The 27,644-nt window shown below is 45.7% G+C and overlaps 1 protein-coding gene across 1 annotated transcript in view; it reads left to right on the forward strand.

The window, feature by feature from the left end:
• The first annotated feature begins 829 nt into the window (after window positions 1-829).
• Window positions 830-27,644, forward strand: part of CLIP2 (CAP-Gly domain containing linker protein 2) — a 60,828-nt gene continuing 34,013 nt past the window's right edge. The window contains exons 1-2 of the mRNA XM_075720127.1: window positions 830-941; window positions 22,416-22,954. Coding sequence (XP_075576242.1) covers window positions 830-941; window positions 22,416-22,954 — 651 coding nt within the window. The remainder of the gene's footprint in view (window positions 942-22,415; window positions 22,955-27,644) is intronic.

A 27,644-nucleotide genomic window follows, 5' to 3' on the forward strand; every position in this document is an offset into this window, starting at 1 on the left:
TTTATTCCATTTGCCTACCGGGAAGGGAACGGTGTAGAGGAGGGTTATGTGACTTCACTAATGAGTAGTTGGTAGAGTCATGCTTAGGTTTCAGAAAGTTTGTGGGTTTGGGTTTTCTTTCTTTTTTTTTTTTTTTTTTTTCTCAGTCTTCCTGCAGATCCATGGGGTCAGATGCCCTTCTTCTGTAATGAGGTTTTGGATTTGTCCTTAAAGAAAGGAGCTTGAAAGCCCCATGTCAGAAACTGGCCTCTTCCTTCCTCCTCCTCTCAGTTTGGACAAGCTGCCCTGAAGTCTTGTGAAGACGGGGGCCATGCACCACAGGTCTAGTGCTGAGGGTCGTTAGTGTGCCTTTGGTAAGGGCTCTGACAGCAGAACTGGGTCTTGGCTGATGCATGAACTGAGACTTTAGAACTTAAAACCAGTCAACAATTTCAGTCACTCAAATCCTAAACAACTTCAGCTCTTGTTTGGTGGTTCTCGGAAGTTTCAGCTTTGGTCCAGGACTCCAGGCTTAAAGTGAGACTGTGAGATTGAGGAAAAGAATGTAACATTAAGATGTGAGATGAAGGAAATGATCGCCCTTGTTTTAGAGGAGAAGAAATCGAGGATCCTGATTCTCCTAGGGATGTGAGGAGGGAGCTGAGCACTGCTTTCTGGGAGCCTATTCGGTGCTCTCCCACCCATTCTCTATCTGATTTCTTTGTGCTCTTCTCTCCCAGGTCTGTGAGAATGGAAGAAGAGGTCCATCATTGAGAAGCCTGAACGGTGATACCAGGACAGCTCTTTGAGACACTGGCAATACGAGCCTGAGATACAGGAGACAGCAAACATGCTGAAGCCAAGTGGACTTAAAATCCCCGGCAGGGCTGGGAAGCACTCCAGCCCAGTGGGACGGACGTCAGGGACCACTGCAGCTGCCGTCACCGCTGGTTCAAAGGAAGGTAAGGTCTTGATTTGACAGGGGCATGAGCTGACCCAGGTGATTACCTGGCTTAAAGGCAAAGGCCTAGTGGTGCCAGTGTTCAGTAGGATGTGAAATTCCCCACCTTGTACATAGATTGATCGTGAGCATGGATCAAAACAAGTGTAATGGGGTGAGTAAATGGCCTTCCTCTCCCAACTAGCACGCAAACCAGGCAGGTTGTGGAGTGGGTGGGAGACAGATGGATCCTCTGGTGTTTAGGACTGAGAGAGAGGTACTGCCTCCTGTCTTGCTTGTTTGCATATGCGTACCTGTACAGACACTAATATTTGAAGAGCGGGTAATAATTAGGCAGATGGGAACCTCACCCATGGCCTTCTTAAACACTGTCCTATAGCCATTGCTTCTGGCCTGTGATAATGCAAGATTAAGAACCAGGCACTTAAGGTGATTTGTCCTGTGCTGATTACCTCAAATTAGTGCCTTTGAACAGAATCATTTGAAGCACTGGGATTTGAATAACGACTTACCTAGACATACATACACATGCTTTACTGTCCGTTGATCTATATCCAGCATATACATAAGCTATACAGACTGCCATTATGCAGCATAATTAACACTTCAAAAGTGTTTGAGATGTGTTTTGCTTAGGACTCATTTTTCTGGCTTCTTTGACTGCTGGGTTGTTTTTTTATTAGATAGAATTTAGCAAATATTCAAGGTGCAAGTTTTGTACGTAATGTGTTTTGTTTCACCTTGTTAAAAAAAGGCTTTCCTCTTGGATCTGGGGAAAAGCATCAGGATGATGTATATCCTGTCCATCACTTGTACATTCAGTATATTACACTTCTATTTGAGAATGTCACTGGTTGCTTCTTGAGATCTTGTCTCATAATAATTCAGGCCACTGCCCACATGCCTGGTTACTTTGGTATATGTTTCAGTCCCAAAAACATACAGCATTTGGCAGAAGCAGGAAAGCCTTGTACCTGTCAGACAACATTTTTAGTATAGGGGATAATATTGGACAAAATTTGCTTTATCATGCTATGACAAAATTAGTCTGTGATAACGATACTGCAAAAATGAGGGTCACCAGACAATGCTATCTCTTGTTAGAGTAATGCAGAAGTGTTAAACAAAACAAACAAAAACCCCCATCTCCCCGTCTCTGTGAAGTTTCTGTTGTGCTGGGGCATGTGTCCTTGTCCCATGAACACCCTCCATTGAAAGGGTGGTTCAGGCACAACCTCTGCACAGGACTTCCAAGCAAAGACCCTGCTTGCTGCTGAGCGACCCTGGCTCTGCTCCGTTATTACACATCGGGGGCTCTGCTTTGCTCATGGACTTCTTCAGCTAAGCTTTCTCTTCTTTCAATGACTGATAGTGTAGATATAATCTCTCCCACTCTGTAAATTGTTTCCTTGAACAGTATTGTAAAAGCCATAGTTTTAACCTGGGTTTTTTGCGCATGTGCAAGGTCTTGTTTGAGGGGCCAGTCACTGCATGAGATCGTGGGCTGAGTTCCAGACCCTTTGGTGTAGGGAGTGGAGTGCCACTGCTCTTCCTCGGCTGAGGACTTGGCTCTAGATGTAGAGATAAACGTTTGAATTGCACTTTTCCGTGTTTGAGTGAGTTTTGATATTAGAAAGACTAATTTCTTAATTTAGTATCCAAATCAAAGATACTGAAGTCTCCTTATATCCCTTTGCTAAAGGGAAGTGCAAATTGAGAAAGGAAATTCTTAGGATAAGGTTTATAGGTTTGGCTGTTTATTTTGAGGTTATTCCCCAGACCTGTTTCTGTATTTCCCCCTTGTTTCTCCTAGTGCCTAGCTGTGATTGAGAAATGAATTTGAAGGACTCCAGTGAAGTGACTATTTAGCTACCAGTTGTGAATCTCTTAAGGTGCCTCATGCTACAGTGTGGCATGGAGTTATTTTCAGTTGATTTTTTATCACTTTAAAAAAAAAAAACCACCACCACCCCCCCAAAAAAAACCCAAAACCCCCCAAAAACAACCGAAAAGAAAACCCAAACAAAAGAACCAAAAAGAGGGAAAAGATCCGAGGCCTGTCTTCCCCTCGGAGGCTTTGCACAGAGGCATCTCGGCAAACACAGTTGGCGTGTGTGTTGCAGTATGAAAGAGTTAGTCAGCATGGATAGTCAGCACCGGGGTCCGATGCAGCCTTTCAGCTGAATGCAGCGCTTGTTTGCTGGAGCTTCTTTGTGCCTTGTTCAGCTATAGCCATCTGTCACTGTGATAGATATGCAGCAAAGCTGGCCGAGCGTGGGCAGAATCTGCACCAAACAGAGTTTGACCTTTGCCTGAGAAGTTCTCAAATGAGTTTTATTCCTGTAAAATGTGTGTATGGAGAAGGGGAGAAGTCTTGGGATGGTGGGTTGGTACTGTGCAACCACCGTGCTGTGAGCTGTGCTGCTGCTCCTCTGCCTCTTGGGATGGTTTTGGGAGTCGCAGAGCTGCTGGAGCAATCACAGCATCGAACCATTCCTACCTGGAAGGTGAGAACATAGCACAACAGGGCTGTTTACCCAGCATGTGCTAGGTGGATAGCTGTGATAGGGCTTGTAGCATCATCTTTGGCGTCATCCCTAGCATCATCTTCTTGCTCTGTGTCTTGCACAAGAGCTACCGCTGTCTCTATGCATGGCCTGTACCTGCTGTTCCTCCTGCAAATCTCTCCAAAGTCCTGGCCAGCCCCTCACTGTCTCCTGCTGCTCTCCTTTCCAATGATAATCTGAAGTGGTGACCAAAGTGTGCATCCCAAAATCCTGTTGACTTGCCTATGTGCCCCTCTCTGAGAGCAGCAGCCTCTGTGCTGGCTGTGGGGCCCAGCCACAGCACAAGCAGTCATGATACAGCCTTTGGTGGGGAAAAACTCTGAGAGAAAAATACTCTTTTTTTTTTTTCTGTCAAAGTGGTTTAATTCTATTTCAGAGCCAAGTGTCTACATCACTAAAATCCTAACCACAGCAGGCACTGATGTAGATTTTGAGGACGCCTGCAGCCAAAGGATCTGGTGGTAGGCAGCCATGGGGTCTGGATTTCATTACCTTTCCTGGAATTAATCAGGTCTGGGCCACAGGAGGGTGGTGGAGCTTTGCCCCATCCACACTCTTCTGTCTTGCTAACCAGCATCACTCAACCTCTGGCCTCTAAGTGCATCACTGCTGTTAATTCATGGCAGTACTGATAACCCAACTTTGTCAAGAGGAGGTAACTATATGCCAGCATGAGGGCTGTTAGATCTGGTAGTGCACAGTCAGCACCGAGTGCTTTCCTCAGTGTCACGGCATTGGAGGCTTTCTAATGTACAGAGGGACGATGGCAGAGACAGAGAGGCTGAAAACAATTTTCTTTTGTGTGTTTAATGTGAATACTGCAAAGGGCTTTTTCTGCTTTTCTTCCCTCTTCTGTCACTGTCCGGGAAAGTGCCTTCATGTGATATATTGGGTGTCTGCTGGGGTGGAAGGATCCTCCAAAGACACCAAGCCTTACATTAGGTCTTAAAAAGTTGCATGGAAGAGGCTGTATGTGAGGCATTTGAGAAGCCCTGCAGAAACCATGAGCTCTGCTCTGTGCTGTCTTCGAACGTTTGCGTGAGCGCTGCGAAATGTGTCGGTGCACTGAGAGTGCTTCCTGGGAGACTGTCAGGGTTTGCCTGACTCCAGGGGGATCTGAGTGTACTGGATTTTTCTGAACTCATGTGTTGCCTCCACACTTACCTGCCTCTTGCCAGAAATGCCAGAAGAGACTTCCCCATTTTCTTAGGCATTTTGGGAACCACCTGAGCCCTGCAGCTTGATGTAATGAAAGCAGTGTGGTTTGGATTACAAAATACAGAGCTGTAACATCGATCTCTATGAATTTGCTACCTTGGGGGAAGACTGAAATCTCAAGCTTGAAATATGGTTGCAAAAGAAACCCATACGTCTAATAAAGTGCAGAATTAAACTGTAACAGTCTGTTGGCTCTGAGCTGTCTCGTGGCTCTGGTAGCCTGGGGCTGGCTCAGAAAGACCCCACATTGAGGTTATATCTTCCAGATTGGGTGTCAAAAGAAGGTGCTTGTTCTTCAGTTGTACCTGAGAGTTGTCAGAGAGCCATTAGATGTAAATAAATTTTGAAAAGCTTCACACTTTCTTCCTCCTACCTTCCCATAAGCTGATCCATCTTGTTTGCAAAAGTGCAAGTAGATGTACTTTCCTTTATTCTTAGTCTGGAATACACAAAGATGCTTTGATTTCTTCTTTCTCTTCCCCCAGCACTCTGTTCATAATCTTTTGTAGAAAGTCAAGCGTCTCTCATCCCTCTCTCATCTCTCTTCCTTTCCCAGGCAGCGGAGATGTACCCTGTTAAACATTTCCATGTACTTTTGACAGCTCGCATCTTATGTAACAGAACAGCGGATTGATGCAGATGTAAGGTGCTCTGCGTGCATGTATATATAATTTCACAATTCATGGCTGTAGGTTTCTACAGAGACCAAATATGATGTAGTCGTAGCATGTGTGACAAGCTGGCTCAGTGTATCAGAGTACTTTTCCTGAAAACTTATTCAGAGCCCCTGTTTCCTACCAGCTCGTGGAGTGTCCTCTTTGAACTTTCCTAGAGTGGAGAGTTATTGTGTCTCCTACCTGAGCTGGCACTTTCCCATGAACTTATACCCATGAAGTCTAAGGGCTTTTTGTGGTGGTATTCTGGGTTAGGTGCATTGGCTTGCTGCGGGTGGGGGCTTTTTTTTGTGAAGGAGAGCCAAAATGGTCGTTTCCACTGAAAGTCAGTGGGGGACTGGCGCCTGACATGGATTCTTGGAAAACATTAGTCTCTATGAGTGCTGTCCACAGTGACTATCTCCCTCCTTTCTCTCCCATAAAGCTGGAACAATGGAAAAAATAAGTTCTGCTGCTTTGTGGTAAGTATTTTCCTTAAAACCAGACTGAAAATTCATCTCTAGCTGTCTCAGGAGAGGATTTCCCACAAATGCGTCGGCTTACTTCCCATGCTTCAAGTAAAGAAAGTTACTGCTCTCAACCCCATGTGCAAGAGAGGTTTCTGTGCAAAAGGTGTGGGTCACTGGTAAAGGGCTCAATATAATGCTTGGATTTCTTGTTACTTACAAAGCTCGTATGTCTTGGTTTCTTTCCCATCCTCCTCCTGGAAAAGGCTGCTTTTGCCTGGAGTTGCAAGATGGAGAGAGAATGGAAGCTGTGATGAATGGGTCCACACAGCCCTCACAGCTGGTGGAACAGGTGAAAGCCGCTGGGAAGGGAAGCGTTCACATTTCAGAGTGTTTTTTGTCTGCTCAGAGCAGCATTGGAGTAACTTGGTTAGAGGAGAAAGTGTTGCCTTTCATACCGCATTTTGCTGTCAGCTGGCTCTGGCATTCATTTCAGTGCTTTTTATGGTTCTTAAATCTCTTCCTCAATTAAAAAATTCTGCAAAAGGGGGGAAAAAAAAAAAAAGGAAAATTAGTATTTGCAGATGGAGCTGGGCAACACTGGGACTTCAGCACCGGAGGCAAAAAAGCCCAAACCTGTTACATTTCCTGTGAGACTTAAACGCATCCAGTCTGAATCCAGCCTAGATCTTGAATTTTACAGATGGATCCTGTCTTTCTGAATGGGCAGATGCAAGTATCTGTGACATGAATATCATATTTAGGCATGGCTATGAGTACCAAAACTGTTTTTCAGTGGGTGCCCAAAAACTATACTTTGATAGCTAAACTATACAGCATTGCCAGGAGCATGGGAATGCCGCCTTATTTTTGTATAAGTGTACCTATATTATTTTTGGTGAAGAATAAATGCACAGAGCTATTAATATTTGCTGGCATAATGTCTGCCTTTGCAAACACTGTGTGATGCTTTTGTTCACTAGAAATAAAAGCGACATGGACTGGAGCACTGACAGGGCCATTAGAGAGCACTAGATGACTGGCTCCATAGGGTAATTAGACTAAGTGTGTTGTAATGAGGGTTTTGTAAGGCTGAGCTGTGCTAGTTATTGGGGTAGTTAGTTGTGCTTGGTTTCTGGTTGCTAACCGGCTGAGGCTGGTTACATCCTGGGGGACAGTTACTGCTGTGCTGAGGCGAAGAGCCTCACGTTGTCCAGGCAGCAGCCGGCACGGGTTCGCTGGGTGCAGTTGCTGAGCTTGCGTTAGCGTTAGGTGGGATGCATGATCAGAGCTGTCACTCCAACCTGAACGTGATCGATCACTGCTAGTGTTGGAGAATAAGGAGAAGAGGCCAACAGAGGGTTGGGCAGACTGGACTCCGTGGGTTACATCCCAGGTTTCTCTTCACAATTAAAGGAGGTTTCCTTTGAAAATTGTGTGGCATAACCTTTTTATCAGGGTTGAATCTGGTTTTGAGTCTCCTGGGGGGTGGGGGGGTGGGGGCAGCGGAAGAATTAACTTTTTCTGATTTGTTTTCTAGAAATGCAGTTATCTTCTGAGGGCTGCTTCTAGTTTCAGAGGCTCAGCAATTCTATATGGATAGGTCTCTTTGCATACATCTAGGCCCCATCATTAATGAGCTATAACCTGCATGAATTCTGCTGGAGGAGTCTAAATCTCACCATCACCTTAGCTCCTCTGTAGGATTAGTGCCTTCCTCTTACCTTTGTCATTGGGAAATCTTCATTTATTTTTACTTATCTGCAACAGGGATAACAGCAACATCTTGGTAAATTAACTTGGAAATCAGTTGTTTGCCCCTCAAGTTTCTCAGGATTTTGTTGGAGTAAATTGGCTGGATGCATAGCAATAAGAAGTAATTTCTGTTGCCTCTAGGATTATTCTGCAGTAAAACAGAGAGAGGGAAGGTGTCATTGATGAGGAATTAATGTCTCGGTAATAAGAGAGAGCTCGGGCAGGTTATTGTCGTGTAATCATTCATGGTTTGGCAGTGTCTTAACACAGGCTTTTTTATAAAACTGCAAGAAAGAGTGCCGAGGCTGTCTGGTTTGTATCCATCTATTAATTCTCATTCCCAAATAAATATGAAAGACACTAAACTACTGTTTTGTCTGAAACAAAAGAAATGGGGTTGTAGTGTCCAGAGCAGCTGATTGACTGGCAGACATAGGGAGCTAATTCTTGTCTATTCAAAGGCTTTGTGGCTCTTGATTAATATTAACTTGGGGTGTTGTGCACTGGCAAATTGAGAGAAAAGACCCCACATCGTGGGGCCAGAGGCTGCTATTATTTCTAGCAAACATTTGGTTTTGCTGTTTTGCTTCAGGCCTCACAGAGCCATCAGTATTGTCAGCTCCGATCTGAGCGCTGTCCTTAGTTAAATTCATGCTGCAAGCGTGAATGGATATTCCTCGAGTGAGATTAGGGATTGCTGCTGGAAATCGCATCATCCGTCATCCGTGTCTGTGAAGTTTGGTTAGGTCTTGCTTTATCTTAACAGGTTTGTGTACACAGCATCTTCAGTTCCTAGGGGAATTGGGAGGATGAGGTGCCAACGAGCATGTTCTAAGATCAAAAGCCTCTGACTACTGCAGTATTAGCAATTATCTATCAATTAGTAGTAAGAGCTACAGTATCCACATGCACACAGGCAGGCATCTGTTCAAGAAGTTATCAGCTATCTGAAAGAAAACAAGAGTGTTTTCAAGGGCTGTACAGGAAAAAGTGCAACGAGAGTTGCTGGTTTGCTGATTTAGGATTCACATACAGCTCACGTGGAGCAGTGAGGCTGGGAGGGGAGCTGCAGTGGCTGATGGTCAGCGTGGCTGAGGTGTAGGAACTGTGACAACCACCGCAGCAGCTTTGCTGAGTGATCCTTAGAGCTTGAGCATGTCCGTTCATCATTGCTGTGGGGTGACTGAAGTGCCCTGCGTGTAGGTCACATCACTCTGTACAAATCCACTCGCTCGTGGACACTGATGCTCTTGTGAGACCCCGCAAACTTGCTTCTAATCCCCACTGCGTATTGAGAAGCCAACTGTTTTCTGGCATGGTTGTGGACCAACCGTTGGACTATTTGCATAGGGCTTGTATTCAGCTCACACGTCCCTTTCTTGAGCCACTCTGTCTGCCATCCTGCAGTCTGAAATACATTTTGTACTGGGGATTTTGGAGGTGGTGGTTCCTCCACCCCTGTTGGCTCTTGTCTTGAAGAGGGAAAGGACCTTTGGCAGCATTCCTCTCCCAAGGAGAAGTGGTTTGATGCATTCCCAGCAATAGAAAAGGGCATTGAATCAATCTTGATTTAATCAGCTTTACAGGTGACGTCTAGAGACAACTAAGAGTCTGATTTTAATTGTCCTAATCATTAGATGCTCTTAGAAGGATTTGATATAGTTAATCCTTAATATTCAGTGCACTCATTGTAGAATGAGATGCGAGCACACGCTGAAGGCATATGGAGGTCAGACACGCTCCTGCTCTCTCTGTCTGTAGCTCCTTGCAGAACAGCAGGGAAGGAAAATCTGCTTCCCACAGATGTTCAGCTTATGGTGGTTTGAATATAATGAACCAAATCCTATTCGGCCATGCTGGTGTAAGTCTGTAGTAACATCAGTATGCTTGCAGTTACACCCATTGGAGTAAGAGTGCAGCTTCAGGGCAGAATCTGCTCCTGTGTTTTCTGCCTCGAACAACTGAACTAATCCTGCAAGAGCAGATTAATCATTAGAGGCCTGAGCCAATATTCATTGAAATCAAAGGAAAGATTCCCTTTGACATAGATGGATTTGGGATGAGAATCCATAGGATTACCGTGGCATCAGACTGTGGTAACACGGTATTGGCTATTGGTCTGGTTTAACCATCTCACACACTGACCCTGCATGTGAGCATCTTCCTTCCAAGCAGTTAAATGGGTGAATTGGTCTCCACAAAAGCCTTAAAATATTTAGAATACAGAGATTTTACTCTTTTTATTTTGGGTCCAGTAGGATATTTACTTACTTTTTATAAAAATGCTAGAAAGTAATATCCCCTTAACTTATTTTTTTAATACAATTATTTTTTATGCAGTAGTGAGGTCTGTAGGAAAACTCCCATGTATTACAATACTCACTGTAAAATAATAAGAACTGTCAAAATTGGGCTGTCTGTGACTGAGCAACTCTATTCAGAACACAGTTGATGGTCTCTCTACTACAAAATGTGACTGTTTCGGCAATGCTGTTTTCCAGCACAGTAAATGTGTGTCCTCTTGTGATATGTCCGGGTCATGGATGGCCCGGAGGATGCAGCAGAGCGCTTTACTTGGATGGTCTGGTTTACAGAATTCTTTGTGAGAAAGGAAATACTTGTGCATGGGGATTTTAAATGTTTGCAGAGGAAGGCAGTGATGAACTTTGCCATAACCTACACAAAGAATTCAGAAATTGCTTTGTGTGGTCTAGCATGCTGCCAGTGCTCTAGAGAATTTGCAGGGCAGCATTACACAGGAGTTACTCGCTGCTACAGGAGTATTCCCAAGCTGCTTTATGCATTCGTACCAAGCACGAGCTGTAAGTCATTCTCGCTTTCTGTAATTATAAGCCTGCTATGCACATATGAAACATCTCTGTTTAGATGCTCTGAATGCTTCACCACCACCTGTGAATCCTGGGGCTGTGAGGTAGGTCCGTATTACCTGTGTTTTACACGCGAGACCACTTGGAGATCTAGGTCTTGCCTCATGTCATCCTGTGAGTCGGAGGTGAAAGTGGAACTGTTATCCTGGCCAGCAAGTTTTTCTGGCCTTTTTCCCTCACGGTCCTGGCACCAGGAGCAGCAGCTTCCCTCTCTGACCCTGCTTCCTGTAGTCCTTTTCATTGAAGTGCTGTGTCTGTAAACATTAGCGCATTTGTAACTTGGCTGAGGGTACGCAGTCATTGATCATGTAGGGCAAGTGTCTCAGTCCTGCACTTGGGGCGTGCTTGTCTTATTTCACACTTAAAACTGTATGGCTGTTTAGGATTCACATCCCTGAAGATGTCAGGAGCCTTATGTATTGCTGTATAACTTATTTCACAGAATTCCTTATTGCAGAATATTATATTTGGAGGTATTTGCTCAAAAAAATCTGCCAGAAATTAGAAGGGCTTGATGCAGATCTTGAACACAAAATTTCAGATAAGGATGGTAAGATGTTGAGAAAATCTTGACCCCAAAAAAGGGCTTGGAAGACTTCATCCTCACTGACTGCTGCTGTGGCCAGGTGTGTTCAGAGGATAAAAGCATAAAACTGATCATCTGATGAAGTTCTGAAGAAGTGGCATAAGAGAGAGGGTCAGTTCACATGTGAATGTTTCTAACCAGTAAGATGTACTGGGATTGGGAGCATGCTGTGTGCTCAAGGGTAGTTAGGGTGCCTGATGGGACCAGGTACTGAGATTTTGTACAGCTCAGCTAGTCAGCTCCCACAGCTTTGTCCATGTTCTCCCACTTCACTTTATGGATTCCCCACCCACCCCGCTTCTCACTTTACACATCGTCACCCCGGAAGGGTGTAACGTATCAGCGATCACCAGAAATAATACATATAGCTGTTGGGTTTGAGATACCTGCTGTGGGTTTGTATGTTCATATCATAGCTCAGAGTTTTTAGGGTCAGATCTGGATCATTGTCATGTGTTTTCTCAAAAAAAAAAAAAAAAAAAGACATCTGCTACAAATAGTGATTTGGATTTTCTGCAAATAGTGCCTGTTCATGTACAGCTCATTGCCTTTTGAATTGGATACTTAGCTGTTTAAGCCAGATATTTGGAATAAAGTAGATGACTCAGTGTTAATCTGCTCTCAAGTATCTTTTTTTACTAGATTAGGCAAAACAAAAACAGCCCAACAAACTCTGCATTCTGCATAGCATGGATCTGTGTACAATCAGTCTATTGTGTGACCCTCGCAGGAGATGTATAGTCTGTGCAATCTGCACATGGATGTATGGCTGCAAAAATAAATGGCCGATGAAGTAATGAATCAAAGCTGTGTTTCAGCACAGTGCAGCCCTAGGGTTGTGTACAAGTTTGTTTGGCACTTAAGAGATCATAGATGCTGGTCTTTACCTCTCCTATGGTTCCCCTGGGATCCTGGGGGTGCTGCAGGTGGCCCCTAAAGTGTCCCTCTTTCAGGCAAGTTGGATGGATGGTTCAGAGGGATGGTATAATTGTATCGCTGTCATGTTTCTATTGAGAAGGGGAAAAAACCTGCATAGAAGATAGAAAGCGTGGTGCCTGCATTTCTGCTGGTACCATCCCAGTGGTTCAATTAACAGTGGCTTAACTCTGCTGTCTTCTAGGATAGCTGGTTATGCTGAAAACAAGGCCCTCAGCATGCTGATAAGGAGCTAACCATGTATCCTTCTTTGTTATTACATGTCAGGTGTTACATTTTTTTGTACTTTTCCCTCAAGACTAGCTGCAGACAGGTCATGAGAAAGTACCTTACATGGCTTCAGGCTGTGAGCTCTTGCAAAGAGCAATCCCTGCCCAGCTCCTGGCAGAGGGAGGCAGAGCAAAGTAGTATCGGAAGCTCAGACAAAAGCTTGTGGTTGTACCTAGGAAATGTTTGAGGTTCAGCAGGTAGAAGTGAGAAGTTGTTATCAGTCAAGAGAGAAAGTAGAGAAGATCTTACTGATGTGGTCTATTGCTGCATGTCTAGCCCTTCACATGGGAAACGCCTCCCAGGTGCCAGCAGAGCACTCGCTGTCTGAGCTTGCAACTTCCAGCTCAACAAATGCACCTCTGGCTTGAATTGAAGGATGCTTTAAGCTTGAGCTGGGGGCATGTGAGCCTCCAAAGCGCTGCTGGTCCTGAGCTGATAGTGCAGCAGGAGCACAGGTATGAGTGGCATGGCGCATCAGCTGTCATGCCAGGCAAAATGCTGTGCTACAGTAGAGCTAATCTGACTTGAATGGGGTAACCAGCTCATCTGAGTGCTGTAAGGCTGTAAGAGACGGTTATAGTGCTTGTTATGTAGCTGAAGTACGTACTATGCCCAAAGGCAGTCCATGCCAAAGTCAGAGTTGAACTGGGCTCTCTCCTGGTCATTTAACCTTCCTTTCCCCTGGACTGTTAGAGGTGCGGCCACTCTGGTTGTGCATGGCTGCTCAGGTTATGTCCCGTGAATAAATGCACTGAGTTATGCACACACAGGAGCTTCTCCTGCATCACATTCCCTGTACAGGCTGTTGTTCTTGGAGCTGCTGATCCCCTGGTCTGGCTCTGGTCTGACCATAAAGTAATAACTACTCTCTTGATGGTCCAAGCCAGGCTATTTTTTGGTACCTTATCTTATACATTTTATTGGTAGCGAGCTAATTCCATCATTTGTGCGTGAAGTCAATGGCCTTTCTACGTGCACCTGCTTGAGCAATGTGCTGTTTGGCTGCTCATCTCTTTCAGTTAGTGCTCTAGCTGGTTAGGAATGGCACCAGAGTCCATCTGAGTGGGTTTTATGTGGGAACGATGCCTGAGCAAAAATCCTACACTTAAAAAGGCTGTGAAATTTCACAGCTTTGCTGCTTGATTGCTTTTCTGGTGGAGAGAAAGCACTATGCTTTGCTTGGCTGCTCTTTACAATGTTTGGTACTCAAGATAAATTTCTCCAGTTCAGTAGGTGTCCTGAGACTGCTCCTCTCTCTGTGCTAGTGCCAGTGCTCTGCCTGGGAAATCGTTTATAAATGTCTCATTAAAGACCTATGTCTGCCTCCTTTTCTTTCTTTTTGTCATCGGATCAGCTCACTGAGAGCAGCTGTCTTCACTTCCGTAATAGCAGCCCTGAAACCACGCTTGTGCCTTACAAATTCCCACAGCCTAAGAAACGGCGGACAACTGTGCGTGTATGCATGTGCCGGGATTTGCAGGCATGGCGGGTTTAGACCGAGCTCGTTCCCAAGCTTTTCCGTGCTGCTTTGAAAAGAAAAGACTCTAAGAAGTTAGCTTTTTGTGCTAGACTTCTAAAGAAGCTGAACATATGGTGTGACTACAGCTATGCGACCAGAGAGCCAGGGACGCGTGTGAGTGCGTGCTGGTGATTCGAGGGGAGGCTATTACGTGGTGCGTCGCTTGGGCTGCTGGAAGGAAGCTCACCGTGGGGGGTAGGAGCCGTCCCTGTAAGTGTATCTCCCCCGGTTGGCATTCTCGCGCTCAGGGCTGTCTCATGGGTTACCACCGTACTGCCCTACCCCGGGCTGCGTTCTAACGCTCTTTCCTGTCCTTAAGTCTTTTAGTAGTTGCAATGGTCTGGGCAAGGTAATCAAGTTTGGGTATGGGGGGACAGGACTTACTGAATCTTTACAGCTAAGGGCTTGTTTAAATGGAAAACTATATCCTCTAGTTAGAATAAGCTATGGTGAATAAAGTGAATAATGCTTCCAAGTGGAATGTTCTCTAGTTGAAGTGATTTTATTATTTATTTACAGAAGAATGAAGCTTGTATTATTCCGTAATACACCAGGGGTTACTTTAGCATAGTCCTAGTTTTCCAAATGTGTCTGTGACTTATTTCTAGAGGCAGGGGGTAGCATAAGCTGGGGAGGAAGGCATGGGTGCTCTGTTCTTTTTGTCAAACCTGAAACACCCTTAAAATTGTGGGATTTTTGTTTTCATTATTTTGTGGGAAAACGGGGTGCTGCTCCAGAGGTGTGATAGATGGGCCCTGTTTTCAGACTGGAAAATGTTGAATAGCGTATTGAAACATGAATGTTGAAAGAATATACTTACGGTTTCAAAAATAATAACTATGTAAAAATTAAGACTGTAATCTTGAGATGAATAGATCCATCCAGATGCTGCAAGTTAATTATCCCTCAGTGAAAGAAACCTTGTGCATTTTCTACTAGTCACTTACCTCCCCAGTGCCCTGTGCTGCCAAAACCTATCTGCTTTGCATATTTTGTTGAATAGCATTGTTTATTTGAAAAACTTAAAGTCCTCACACACAACAAACATATATCTTTGCTGTTTGTTTCTTTTAAGAATTATACTGGATCTGATCTAGCATAGCTGGTAAACCCCAGGGTCCTCCATCCCTCCCATCTCCAGCGGGCACCAAGAATGCATGTCTCGCCTGTGGCAGAGCAGATTTCGTACCAGTTAGCATCTTGAATGAGACCTTTATAAGAAAGCCTTTGTTCAGTATGTCTGAGGTTCAGTGCCTTTCCCAGCTGCCCTTGTGAAGACAAATATCTGCCTCAATGGGCATCTCCTTGCATTCCGTCCAAAGCAACTTTGCAGTGGTTCTCATTCGATTTTGCGTACTCATTTATAATTCTTGTTCATTTTCTTATTGTCCTCTTTTCCTTCCTCCTATCGCAGGTTTCTTTCTAGGTATGTCTCCTCTCTTCAAAGGAGCTAGAGCCAGCGATGCCGAAGTTGTATCGGATCTTAATATCCATGCCATGGGGGGTATTCCAGGGAACAGCAGGGGCAATAGATTTCCAGGGTGTCAGATGCAGAGCTTGTGTCTGTGCCAGATTACAGTCGCAACTTTTCAGCTTTGAACTTGCAGAGCTTTCAGTCGTTGTTTCCACGTCAGCTATAAATCTCTTGGGCTGCTTCCTCCCACAATGTGCTGCCAGGCATTCGGCTATTGCTTGCAAAGCATTGCTTTCTCTCGCAGTCACCTCTTCCCTCTGTTTCTGTCTTATCCTGCAGCTTGAAAGGGCTGTGATAAATCTTGCAGAAAACAGCTGCTTCGTTGCTGTGCTCAATAACTTGAATTTGGGTATGACAGAGTGGGCTGGCTTTCACTTGATTGCCAACAGCGTCATGTTTTTATAATCTAAGCTGCTTTGAGAAGCTCCAGTCCCTTTGTGGGAACCTAGAAATTACATGTGGTGAGGCCTCACCATCACCAAGCACTGTGAAGGCAGCAGGCAGGCAGCCCTTCTCCCGCGGGACACCCCGTCAGCCTGCGTGGCTGCTGCTGACACTGCCAGGTGAAGCCCTGTCTCCCTGCCTGCGCGGGTGGCAGTTCCGGGAGGTGCAGCACGTTGTACCTCCTTGTCTCTTGCCCGGCAGACCAGCTACTGTAGTCGATAGGGACTGAGGCTTGAGTCTTTGACAACAGATGCTCTGGACTGTCCTTCTTCCTTCCCTTCTCTGTAGGGGAAGCTCTAATCAGCTCTGCTCTCCGTTGGTTAGTGAATTAATGTAGTGTTATGCTGGAGATGAAATGGTATTGCAGACCCAGAGAGGCTTACAGTAATTGCAGTGCAAAAGCAGTGGGTGAAAACCAGACAGCTAGGAGCTGATAGGTATTTGGTTGTAAAGACAACACACTGTTGTTCTACTCTTCCCGCTCGCAGTGGAGGGTGGTGGTCTGTTGAATGGGAAAGTATCATCCACCGCAAATGTTTGGTGCCCTGAGTACAGGCTGCAGCTTGAACAGGGGCAGGGTCTGACGTCCCAGCTGAGACCACGTCCCCACGTCATCACCTGAGCATTGAACCAAGCAGCAAGCCAGGCTGCTCTAATGCCTCTTTAGGCTCTTACCTAATCCTTGTGGCAGTAAAAACATACATTATTCCTTTTAGCTGGCACCCCTGTGGCCAGCAGTGGGGTTCTCCAGCTGACAAAATCTGTCTTGGTTTCAAACAGGTATTATGGTCCCCTGGTCACAGGACTGTCCTGAAGCCCTTGCCCAGGCTGGGAGGGAGCAGAGCTGGTACCAGAGTTTTTTTGACTAGTTAGTTTGGTCGCAGGGCTGCATGTCGAGAGATACTCACGAGCTGCAAGGCATGATGCCCTGTCACAGGTTAGTGTCATCTGTAGCATGGGCCAGCGAGATGAGGGTGTAGTGTCTTCAGGTCTTGTGACAGTGACACTTCTGCCAGGCTGGTACAGCTTTTCTTGCTGGCTAGTGGGTAAAAAGCTTATTGATTGTCACGGAGAGGGAATGCAGCCAGGGAGTGGACAGGCAATTCTGTGCTGCGTGTCAGGCTGTCTTGTGATGTGGTGGGATTTGAGGATAAAAACCTATAAAAATTAAAATGGAGAAGGAAAAAGACCTCTCCTGGGACACTGTAGAGCTCTTTTGTAGATATCATGTGTTTTCTCATTTCTCCCTCCCTTCCTGGCATGAGATGCTACTCTGGTATATCTCCCCCCCTGCCCCTTTCTTTTAAATCTAATGTGCCTCCATTTTATCAATTAACTGCCTGTCTCCTGATTCCCATGGCAACACAACAGGCTGTTGCATTTCTGATTCCTTTGGCAGTTGGGGTGCCTGGCATGTGTCTCGGGACCAGTAAGTTTACAAAAGGGTTCTGCAGGGAGTAGGAAATACATGGGCAATACTCACTGTGCACCACTTCTCATGCTAAACTTTTTTTTTTTTTTCTTCCTCTCCCTCCTCGCCCTTAGAAACAAGTTTCCTTTCCCCTTTGTTTCAATTGCCTGGTGATAAGAAATGAGCAACTGAAGTGCTGTGGGAAGTCAAAAGATGTGGAGGGAGTGAAGGGATGCATGGGTTTGCTGGATGTGGATGGCACTTCAGCGTAGCATGAGGCTAAGCATCTTATCGGGGGTCCTGCAAAGAAGGTTATTCCTGCTGATGCTGCAGAGCAAGTGCTCTGTTCCTCCTGCTTCAATTTTCAGAGCTTGCTTGAAGGGGGAGTTCTTGCTCCTGTACTGTACAAAGCTGTCTCTTCACCCCTTTCTACAGCAGATGTTTCCAAGAGCTGGAAGAGTCTGTCCCTGTTTGCAGATGTTCTTGCACTTCCAGGGATTTCGGACACATGACTTTCATTGACACTGTAACGAGAGCCATGTGAACAGGCTGGAGCTTCAGTTAAAACCTTTAACCTCTCCAGCTCTTGGCTGATAGGAATTTGGCTCCTAAAGTATTGGTGCCCTGTCAGTGTGGGGTACCCTGACACTGTGGGCCCCTAAAACTGATGGGACAAGTTTGCAAAAAGGGCTTTAAGCACCAGGTCTGCCATGGTTATTATTAATGCATCATACATGGGCTTTACAAAAGCTAAAGGGAAAACAGAGATTTAGAGTTGGATAACGTGCATTTAGTGGATGCTGTGTATGACTTTGATTTATAAGTTGTTGTTCAGCCCTGAAAGCCGTGACCTACAGGAAGACCATTTAAACCGAAAAGAATGAGCCGGCTAATGAACACAATAGGGTTGTGAAGTTGGAAAGCCCAAGTGGAAGAGATCCTGCTTACTGCATGTTGTGTCCTGGAGCCTGGTCCCAGTGAGAGGGAGGGAGGGAGGAGCTGCTGTCGCAGTCCTGTCTAGCAAGCGAGGTTTGTGTGGGACAGAGCAGCAGAGGGAGATCCTCCTGGACCAAGGAGGAAAGAGCTTTTTCCATCGCTGACTTCCAGGTGAGCTGCTGAGTTAGATGCCTAATAAGTGACATTCAAAGAGTTGCTGTGGCTTCTTGATCAGCATCACCAGATAATGGCAGGGTTGGAGTGGGAAGTATTCAGTCTACATTTTGTTGGGTTTGTTTCTCTTCTGTAACTGTTCTCAACTTTGTACCTGAGATCTGTACCCTTGCTTTGCTGTTAGCAAGTTTCTTGGAACTTTTTGGTGTTTAACTGGGGAGTCTGACTAGAACAAGAAGTTTTTTCTTCTCCAGAAACAGCAAATCCGGATGATGCAGGCATAGACCAGCTCTTTAGGTGCCTGTAGGCTGGAGAAAGCTCAGGAATTCTGGGTGCTTGGGTGGCTTTCCCCTAAGCTGTAAGAGCTGCTTGGAGAGTGGGTAACTCCAGATGTCAGGTCTTGGGGAGCAGTGCTGTCAGTTGATGTTTGTTTTGGGCTATCCTGAGATACATGGGATCAAAGACAAGTTGCTCATCACTACCTTTTGCCTTCTGAAGGGCTGGTGACTAGATACCTGCCTGGGAGGCAGGAGCTTACTTTACTCAGACTACTCTGGATGTTGTCTGGCCATCTAGTTAATGGGGCCATCAGACCTGAAGCCAGTAAGAATGGTTTTAGCTTGATCATAGCAACTCTTGGCTTCTCTGAAAACGTAGTGCGCAAAAAGCCTGTTAGCTGCACTGTAGGAAAATTGGTGGCTTAGTTGTTATTTTATATGTGGGTAATGAAGGTCACGTAAAATACCAAGTTTGTATAGCATGGCCGTAAAGATAAAAGGTGAACCTTCTGGCAGTTCCTCACTTAAATCTTATCTTTTTGAATCATTCACCTGATGCTAAAGAATAATAATGCTTCCGACTGCACTGCTCTGCTTGGGAGTCTGTAATTAGACTGTTTCCCTGAGATGGTATAACTACTGTAGTTTGGCAGCCCTGCCTGTCAGACAGGCACCTAAAATGAATGGAGTCTATAAAGTCCCACTAAAATTTTGGCTTTATGGGGAGCACAATGTTACACCAAGAGTCCAATGAACTGGTTCCTCCCCGCCCGCCCCTCCAGTCCAAGTCAGTTTTTGAAGGTGTTTGCTTTTGCAGTGAAATATGCTGAGTCTAGATGTGGGTTTAAATCCTGCTGTGTTGTTTGTTCAGCCTTGGGCAGCCTTCCTGCCTTTCTTTGCTTGAGCTTCACTGCTGAAGGGTTTGCTTATCCCAGCCATGTTGCAGAGGTGTTTGTGAGAGCTAATGTAACCTGTATCTTGATCGTTAACTAACGGCCCTAATAAAGACTGCTCGTGTGCTGAAACTCAGGCTCCACTAGGACTAGAAAAACAGCTTAGATCTTTTGCAGACCCCCCCCAAATTTCTGTGCTTATAGTTCCCTGTACAGTAGAGTTGAATTTGGCTATTCTGCTTGGCACGTTGCATATGTCTGTCGCAAACATGTCAGCAGCACGAGATCTGTGTGTTACGGCACTCTGCTGAGCATGAAACCAGAATGCGAGTTGTGTTTCTAATTTAAGTTTTTCTCATACCCATGAAAGGAGAGAGATACATATCACAGACGTTGCTGGTGATAAACCCCTGTAGCCATCTCTGGTCATTAAACCGAAAGACTCTTTTTAAAATGTAACTTGTTGGTTTCTAATCTAACTGCTTTACTTCTTGTGCTATTAAGCATTGAAATGAAAATGGTGGCCTTATTTTTTTGCCTATGGTTGTCTTTGGAGCCCTGTTCCCCTCCTCCCCCTTTTAAAGTCTTTTGTAAAGATCAAAAGCTCTAAGCATCCTTATAGTCTTTTGTTTTTCAGTTTTTAAGGTGAAACTAGTTCTTGAATGTAATGCCATACACCTAATGGAGCTCCTTTTGAGGTACTGCCTTTTACAAGATTGAGAGTAACACAAGCTTGAAAGTCAGGCATTTGCCAAAAAAAAAAAAAAAGTTAATGAAAAACATATGAGGTTGAGGAAGCTTTCAGAGCAGGGCCCAAACACCAAGAGAAGGCAGCTCAGGGACTACGATGCCTCCCTTTCTCCCAGGGAGCTGGCTGAGCTTTGCCGGGAGCACTGCGGACTCGGTCGCTGCTAACCTTTTCAGCTGGGAACAGTATTTATGTTATTGCCCTTTCTGTGCCCATCACAGGATGGGCCTCTTGAACATGTCCCATGTGTTGTGCTGTGCATGCCCTGTTTAGCTAACTTTCTTAAGAGTTGTTCCAACTCCAGCCCACCAAGCCTACTGTGCAGGTTGGAGGTGATCCTTCTCTTAAAAGGAGTCTGTATGATCATGCCTTAACTGCTGCTCTGTCCTAGTTCAGATCAGGTTCAGACCAGGCAGAGGTACTGCTGTCTTCCAGGAACCACAAACAAACTGGTGCAATTGTGCCATAGAGATTTGTCAAGAGTGTTGACTCTGGGATCTCATGAGAACCAAAGTGTCAATATTAATCCCACTTAATGCAGCTGGTTTAGCAGAAACTGTAGGTTCCTTATACTATCGCTGAAGCACTGGTGCTCTTTTCTTTCCCCTGACATTAGACCTTTTGCAAAGCTTTGAATTATCTTGGTGTGCGAGACTTTATGTTCTTCAGGCTTTCTAGGAGCTGAACCTGATCTGTCAGGCCCATTACTTCTGAAAGAGCTGTAGAAATGGTGCAGGCTGAGCAATAGTGATGGCTGAGGCTGAACAAGTTTCACATTCCATTCCAGAGAAGCACTCAAGTTTGACTTGTCTTTGCAGGTACTTGGACTTACTCTGTCAGCCTTGTCTGGTAGCAAATAAAAACTTCTTTCTGGGTGTGCTTTAGGCTTTTCTGATTGGTAGCACCCAGAAATTTCAGCTTAAAGTTTGGCTGAAGAGTCCAGGTAGCTTTCGTTGAGCGCAGGATGCGTGGGACCAAATCTCATGCATGCAACCCCTACACCAGCTGTAGGGGGAGAAGCACACTTGGGACCTCAGTGCTACCAAGACCTCAGGCTGACTGAAGGTCCATGGTATATGACTTGCTGGATCTTATTTTGCAAGCTTATTTCCTCATTCTCTTGTGTGGTTTCTTTTAGCGCTTTACTTAACCTCCCCCTTTAGACTTCAGAGTGTTTTAATGAAGTCCATATGTCCATTTTTTTCGTTCCCGTGGGGCCTAGGCTGAAAGCCGAAAGTTTGTGATAGGAGAGTTTGACACTGGGGTCAGCAAGAGCGGGGTCACTGCTAACTTGTTTGCACAGGTTGTCTTTGTTCCCCTTCAGATGCCAGTCACATTTGGCCGGTCCTGGGTATGCTGGAGAGAGTGAGCGGGACAGTGAATTTCCAGCATCATCTGCAGTTTTCCTTCTCCCAGCGCAGCAAAGCATGCTGGAGGTCTGGCTTCGGCTTGATGGGCTGGTGCCGGAATAAGAGTGTTCTTTATTGCAGGTTTTACTGAGTTCAGCGCACGGCGTGTCAGCCTTGGGAAGGCTGTGCGTGCAGGGGTTTGTAGATGCTTCCTGTTTATAGATATGCTGTTTATATTGAACATACCCCAGGTGTCTGCTCACTGCTGGGTTCTGCTCCAGCAAAGGGCATAGCAGCAGCTGGGAGAACTGAGTAATTTGCAAAGGCAGCTGTGTGGTCCCACAGGAGCTATTAATGCCCTTGGTGGGACTCCCAGTGCTTGGACTAACTGTTTGCCTGTATACAGACACGTGGAGTTCTCATAGCACCAGGTACTAAAACATCAGTGCCTCACTCTTTTTAATTTTTGGATGAAAGGATGACTTTGGCATCCTTCTTCAAAGCAGCAGTTCATTGGTCTCCTTTTGATCCTTAGATACGTACCACCACTCCTGTCCTTTTGAACTTATTCACACTAGCGCTGCCATGCAAAATACCCCTCGGTGTTGTGATGGGACTGGGGGTAAGTGGGCTTTATAAAGGGGGATGAAGACATGGGGTTGGTTCTTTATGTTGTGTGCGAGACCTGCAGAAATTGGGCAGCGTACAGGAGTTTCTGTGCAGATTGCTTTCCTGCTGAGGAAGATGTGTAAGTAACGGTGTCGCTCAGGTTTTAACTTTCACCTAGTGTAAACCTGCGACCTAAGCCGTGGTCCCAGATGTTTCCTTTTTGTAAATGCCCTTTCCTGGTGTTTGGCTGCCTTTTAGGATTTCTCCTCATACCAAAACCTCTTTTCCCTTGATTCACAGGCTCACCTTTACACAAGCAGGGTACCACCTCCACCGCCAGCGCCGAGAAGTCAGGTTCAAAGGTTGCCGAGGTGGGCGATGATTTCCTGGGAGACTTTGTGGTGGGTGAACGCGTCTGGGTAAATGGAGTGAAGCCAGGTGTCATCCAGTATCTTGGGGAGACGCAATTTGCTCCAGGCCAGTGGGCAGGGGTCGTTCTGGATGACCCGGTGGGTAAGAATGACGGCTCTGTCGGTGGAGTACGTTACTTTGAATGCCAGCCGCTGCAGGGGATTTTTACACGACCGTCCAAGCTGACGCGGCAGCCGGTGGCCGAGGGCTCGGGGAGCGACGCCCCCTCCGTGGACTCCCTGACGGCTCAGAACTTGTCACTGCACTCGGGGACGGCCACGCCACCTCTCTCCACTCGCGTCATCCCCCTGCGGGAGAGCGTCCTGAACAGCGCCATGAAGACGGGCAACGAGTCTGGATCTAACCTCTCGGACAGTGGGTCTGTGAAAAAAGGGGAGAAGGACTTACGGCTTGGAGATCGAGTGCTGGTGAGTTGATCGCGGGGTCCTGCTAGAAAGGCAAAGGACAAGAATTTGTCCCCTCCCTAAGTGTTCCTGGTCAGGTTCAGGATGAGACAAAAGGAGGACAGAGTTGGTGGTGAGGTATGGGACAGAGCGTGGTATTGGAAGGGGGATGCCTGGACCAAGCAGGCATAGGCATTCACTGTTACTTGGGATGCTGAGTCTTCTGGACGTGTGTCTGTCTTTCACGTTGATGCAAGACAACATATTCCAGCGCGTTTCTTGTATTGGACAAGTCCTGAGCAGTAGAATGAGGTCAGAGAGAGAACAACTCAAATGTGAGAGGGAAATAGAAGAAAAATCCTTGATTATTATTTTTCCAATCCAGTGATCTCTCCATAATGGTGTGTATTGGGGCTTTCGAGGAATTTGCAACAAGGAGTGTCTTGTTGCATGTGATTGTACATACTCTGCAAGTATTTGCAAGAATCTGTCCTAGCTGGTCACTCCCCTTTTGGCGCTTCAGTTTTTATATGTATGTTGAATATGACACTAACTCCTTTCCTGTACAGAAAGGAACCTGCAATTATTTTTATAAAAGGGCAGGACTTTGGGAGAGATTACTGTACTGATGGATGTGTTCTCCACATCTGATTTCTGTTGTTGTTTTCATGATCTAGAATAGAGTACCTGATGACTTTAAGCCAAAATGCCGCGCTTGGGCTAAGAATGGCTTGCTGGAAGTTTGCCATCAAGCTTGTCACCATTTGTGTCCTAGCAAAGGAGTAGTGCTTTCAGTGGAGATGGAGAAGGAAAAGAAAGATATCAAAGCATGGAAAGACTGAGTTTTGTTCTACAGTTCTGTAAAAGAGAGTTTAGTTTTATTTAGTGGGTATGATACATACTGTGATATCAAATATTGGAAGAGCCAAGCATTTGAGCACAGATGTGTTGCGACTGTATCCCCAGGAATATCCCTGGATCTAAAGGATAAAGGTGGCTGACTGACACCGATGACAGGGTGCAGAGGGTTAGTCTTTGTGCATCCTGGGCAATCTGGCTCCCATTTAAAGTTAGCTATGTAGCATTTCCTTTTAGGGGCACCTGGTTCCAATACCAATGGTAGTAGTAGGGAAGTGTAGACAGACTTGCCATTGGTTAATGACAGGGGCTTGGCAGAACTTGGCTCCACAGCCAATGTGAATCCAGGAGTGTGTGCAAAGGGGTGGCAGAGACAGTCTCAAATGTCCTTTGTGGTCTCAGAGAGCAGGTTTTTCTGCTGGTGATAGCAGCAACCCTGGGCAGGCTGCGGCTCAAGCTGATGGATTTGATTCCTTTGCTCTCTGCAGCCCCACGGGGACCCTGGGCAGCTGGGCCACGTTAGAGCAGCCCTAGGTGGCTGGGGAGCACCGAGTGGCTGTGACAAGCCACACGTGTCTTCCGAGTCAAAACTTCACATGGCACAACCTGCTCTGAGGATTTCAGGACCTATTGTGTCCAAATGTCAGGCACCTCTGGCATTACAAATACGCTTTCAAAGCTAGCAATGCAGTTGCACACCAAAACACTGTTGGGTTGTCCAACAGTTTTCATTTTATTTAAATAAAATATAAACAATTTAAAGTTGGTTCATTTTTGGAGGAGGAAAAGTGAAGATGGGTTCTGCTTGTGCCCGCTGGATATGACACTTAGTAAATCTAGTGTGAACACGTGAGCTTGTAGGCCTAGCCATAGAGGTGAGAAAGTTTTATGTTCTCAAATTTTCCCCAAAATGTGCATTGCATTCTGTATCACAGCAGGAGCTGACAGCTGCTCGAGGGTTTGTCGCTTGTCTGCCTTCCTCCTGACTTCACCAGAGTCTACCTCTCTTCCCTCCCCACCCCTACTGTCAGCAAAGCTGCTGCTGTCCCTGCTGGTCCCAGGGGCCGGGGTGGGCAGGGAAAGGTGGCAGAGACATTCTCTGTTTACACACGCACTGATGCTTCATGTTGGTGTGGTAAAGCAGCCACACATGGGGAAAAATGAACCTGGGGAATCTGTCCTCCTTTGATCAGTTTATTTGTTTGCTCCCATCTTCTCCTTTACCTGTTGCAGGGAGTGGGGAGAGTGCTCAGGTGAGAACTTCTCATTTTAGGAACAGCAGTCACAGAAGGTAAACTGCAAAATATAAAAATCTATGGTAAACTTGGCTCTGTTCTTTCTGAACCAGCCAGGCAATGGAATAGCGTTCTCCAGACTTTGTTGTTTAACCCCTCTCTTCTTCTGACTGTAAGCTCACCGAGGCAGGGTCTGTCCACTCAATACTCCGCTTACCTCAGCGGGGCCCACGCAGATTGAGATTTCACCATAACCATGCAATACAAACTGTTAGCATCTCTCCCCTTGGCTTCTGCTGAGTTGTTTTTTGGGGTTTGGGGTGTGGTTTTGGTTGTTTTTTTGTTTGGTTGGGTTTAATGAACGTGCACCCTTAAAAGCCCTTCCTTCCTGCCTGCTAATTTATCCACCCCAGATGTTATAAGATAAAATTTGTGCTACGATCTGTTAGTGTGATAAATAGCTCCAAAAGACCGAATCTGGAATGAGCTCAGCATCTTGCTGGCTCTAGCAGGAATGCTCAGCTTACAGAAACATCAGGAATTATTTGCATGTAGTAGTAGAGTTCCAGGAAAAGAACAGATAATGACAACAAGAAGAAATAATTTGTTGTTATGGTTCAGTAACATGTGCTTGGCTTGGCAGATGGCTTTTTTTAGTAATGGAGATGTCAGCTAATGATGTTTGGTGTTTGAATACATAAACAATAATTCTGGGTTAACCTGAGTTTCCTCAAATTCCCCAAGTAAGTCTTTGCTCTTGTCCTCTATGGAATGGTACAGTTTTAGTTATCTTTATTTTTTTGCCCGTGCTTTTCTGAAAGATTATCTTTTTATTTGAGAGTGGCTTTTAGGCAGATAGGATCCACCAAAGGCTTTTCAAGTGAAGGGAGGACATGTGTTTTCTGTAATTGCTCGGTGGATGGAGTGCAAGGTTGCAGGGGTCCCTTCCAGGTCTGTAAGACTGACACCTGGCTGCTCTGCATTCTGGTCATTTCCTGCTGGGGGTTTTCTTTAACTTCATTAAGGTCCGTTATGGCTTGAAGACATTTTTGCTTTTCAGTGACTTCGTCCTGAGACCCTTTCTGACTGTAGTTGTTGTGAAAAGTGACTTTTAGCTTTCCATTAGAAGCTTTCCATTAGAAGAATTAGATAGTATTTGCCTTTGGCACTTTCTGACTCGGACTTTTTCCCAGAGATGCAAAAATTGCATTAAAGAGATGAAAAACCCACTCTAATACTGTAGAACTCATCTCTTGAAGTCTGGCAGATGAATGTGGAACAATTAACCTTTGCTTTAGTAAGAATGGAGCTTCCCAAAGCATGGTAATTGCTGGAGTACTGCTGTTAATGTGCGGCTGGCTTGTTGGCTTCCTCCAGGGAAAGAAAGGAAGGAAACAGGGCAATGGAGCAGTTCAGCATTTTCTGCTTGGGAGGAATCTCTGCTGTGGTTTTTGCCTAAGAAAATGTATTTTGCATGCTTTGTGGGGAGGCCTTCTCAGCAGCTGAACTCATTCCACCCTGGATGTAGTTGCTTTCTTAAGGGTGGGAAGGAGGTGGCTGTTCTCTATATGTCAGTCTAAATAAAAAATAATGAAAAAAAAAATCCTCTTCATAGAGGTATTCTGCCCTTTAGGCATCCTTCTGTCTGCTATCTGGGTTTGTACTCTCAGTACTGAAATGTAGTCATAAGCAAGATTTTTTCAGGGCCGGGTTCTATCCCAGTGATGGGTTGACTCTATTGCTGTGGTGTGTTGCCCCAGACACCTTTCGATGGATTCTAGGTTTGTGATTCTGCTAGAACTAGCCAAAACCAGAGTAGATGGCAGAATAGCAGAAGCAACACTAGCAGGGAGATTACAACAGAGCGGTGCCTCGGCTGACGGACAGGCAGGACTGCTGCGGTGGGCTGGTTAGGCTGGTGGAAATAGACTCTGGGCTCCCCCTGAGCGTGTGATTTTAATCATTTTCTTCTCTGTATGCTGCAAAGTGTTTTTGCCTGTGGTGTGTTGCAACCTCTGGCTACTGGGAAATGACAGAAAATTCTCATGAATAAACTAATCATGTCTTTTTCTTTAGCGTCCCCCTGCATGCCCCCACCCCAACCCTGCTCTGCCAGCCTGAAGCTGCAGAAAGCCTTTAACCACCTGAGTGAAAAATCATTTCCATTAGAAGCTCCCCGGTGAGGAGAAGTGCAGCCTAAGCCCTTCTCCTTGGGCAGAGACAACTACTTGCTGTGCTGCTGCCAGATCGCTTTGAGCTATTTCAGTGCCTGCGACTGAAGCCTTGCTGCTGCGAAGGCACGTGAGGTGTTACGAAGGAAGGATTCGTGCTCTTTATTTTCCTGGTTAACGGTCGGAGCTCTCCCAGCTTGCTGCGGTCTTAGAGGTGCGGCAATGCTCCTGTACGGGCTTTACAGATGAACAGTGACAAGACTGACTTCCTTATTGCAAACCAGGCAGTAAAGAAAGAAGGATCCTATTCTGTAGTTCTACCAAGGCAGTATTTTCAGGGAAGGTGTTTTTAGTGTTTCTCTATGGACCGAGCTGAAAGCAGGCAATGAGACCAGCAATTGCTGTGTCATGACTAGAGAGCGTAGCAATATGGCAAGGCCCAAGACCTTG

This window comes from Pelecanus crispus, chromosome 12, assembly GCF_030463565.1.
Source record: "Pelecanus crispus isolate bPelCri1 chromosome 12, bPelCri1.pri, whole genome shotgun sequence".
NCBI lineage: Eukaryota > Metazoa > Chordata > Aves > Pelecaniformes > Pelecanidae > Pelecanus > Pelecanus crispus.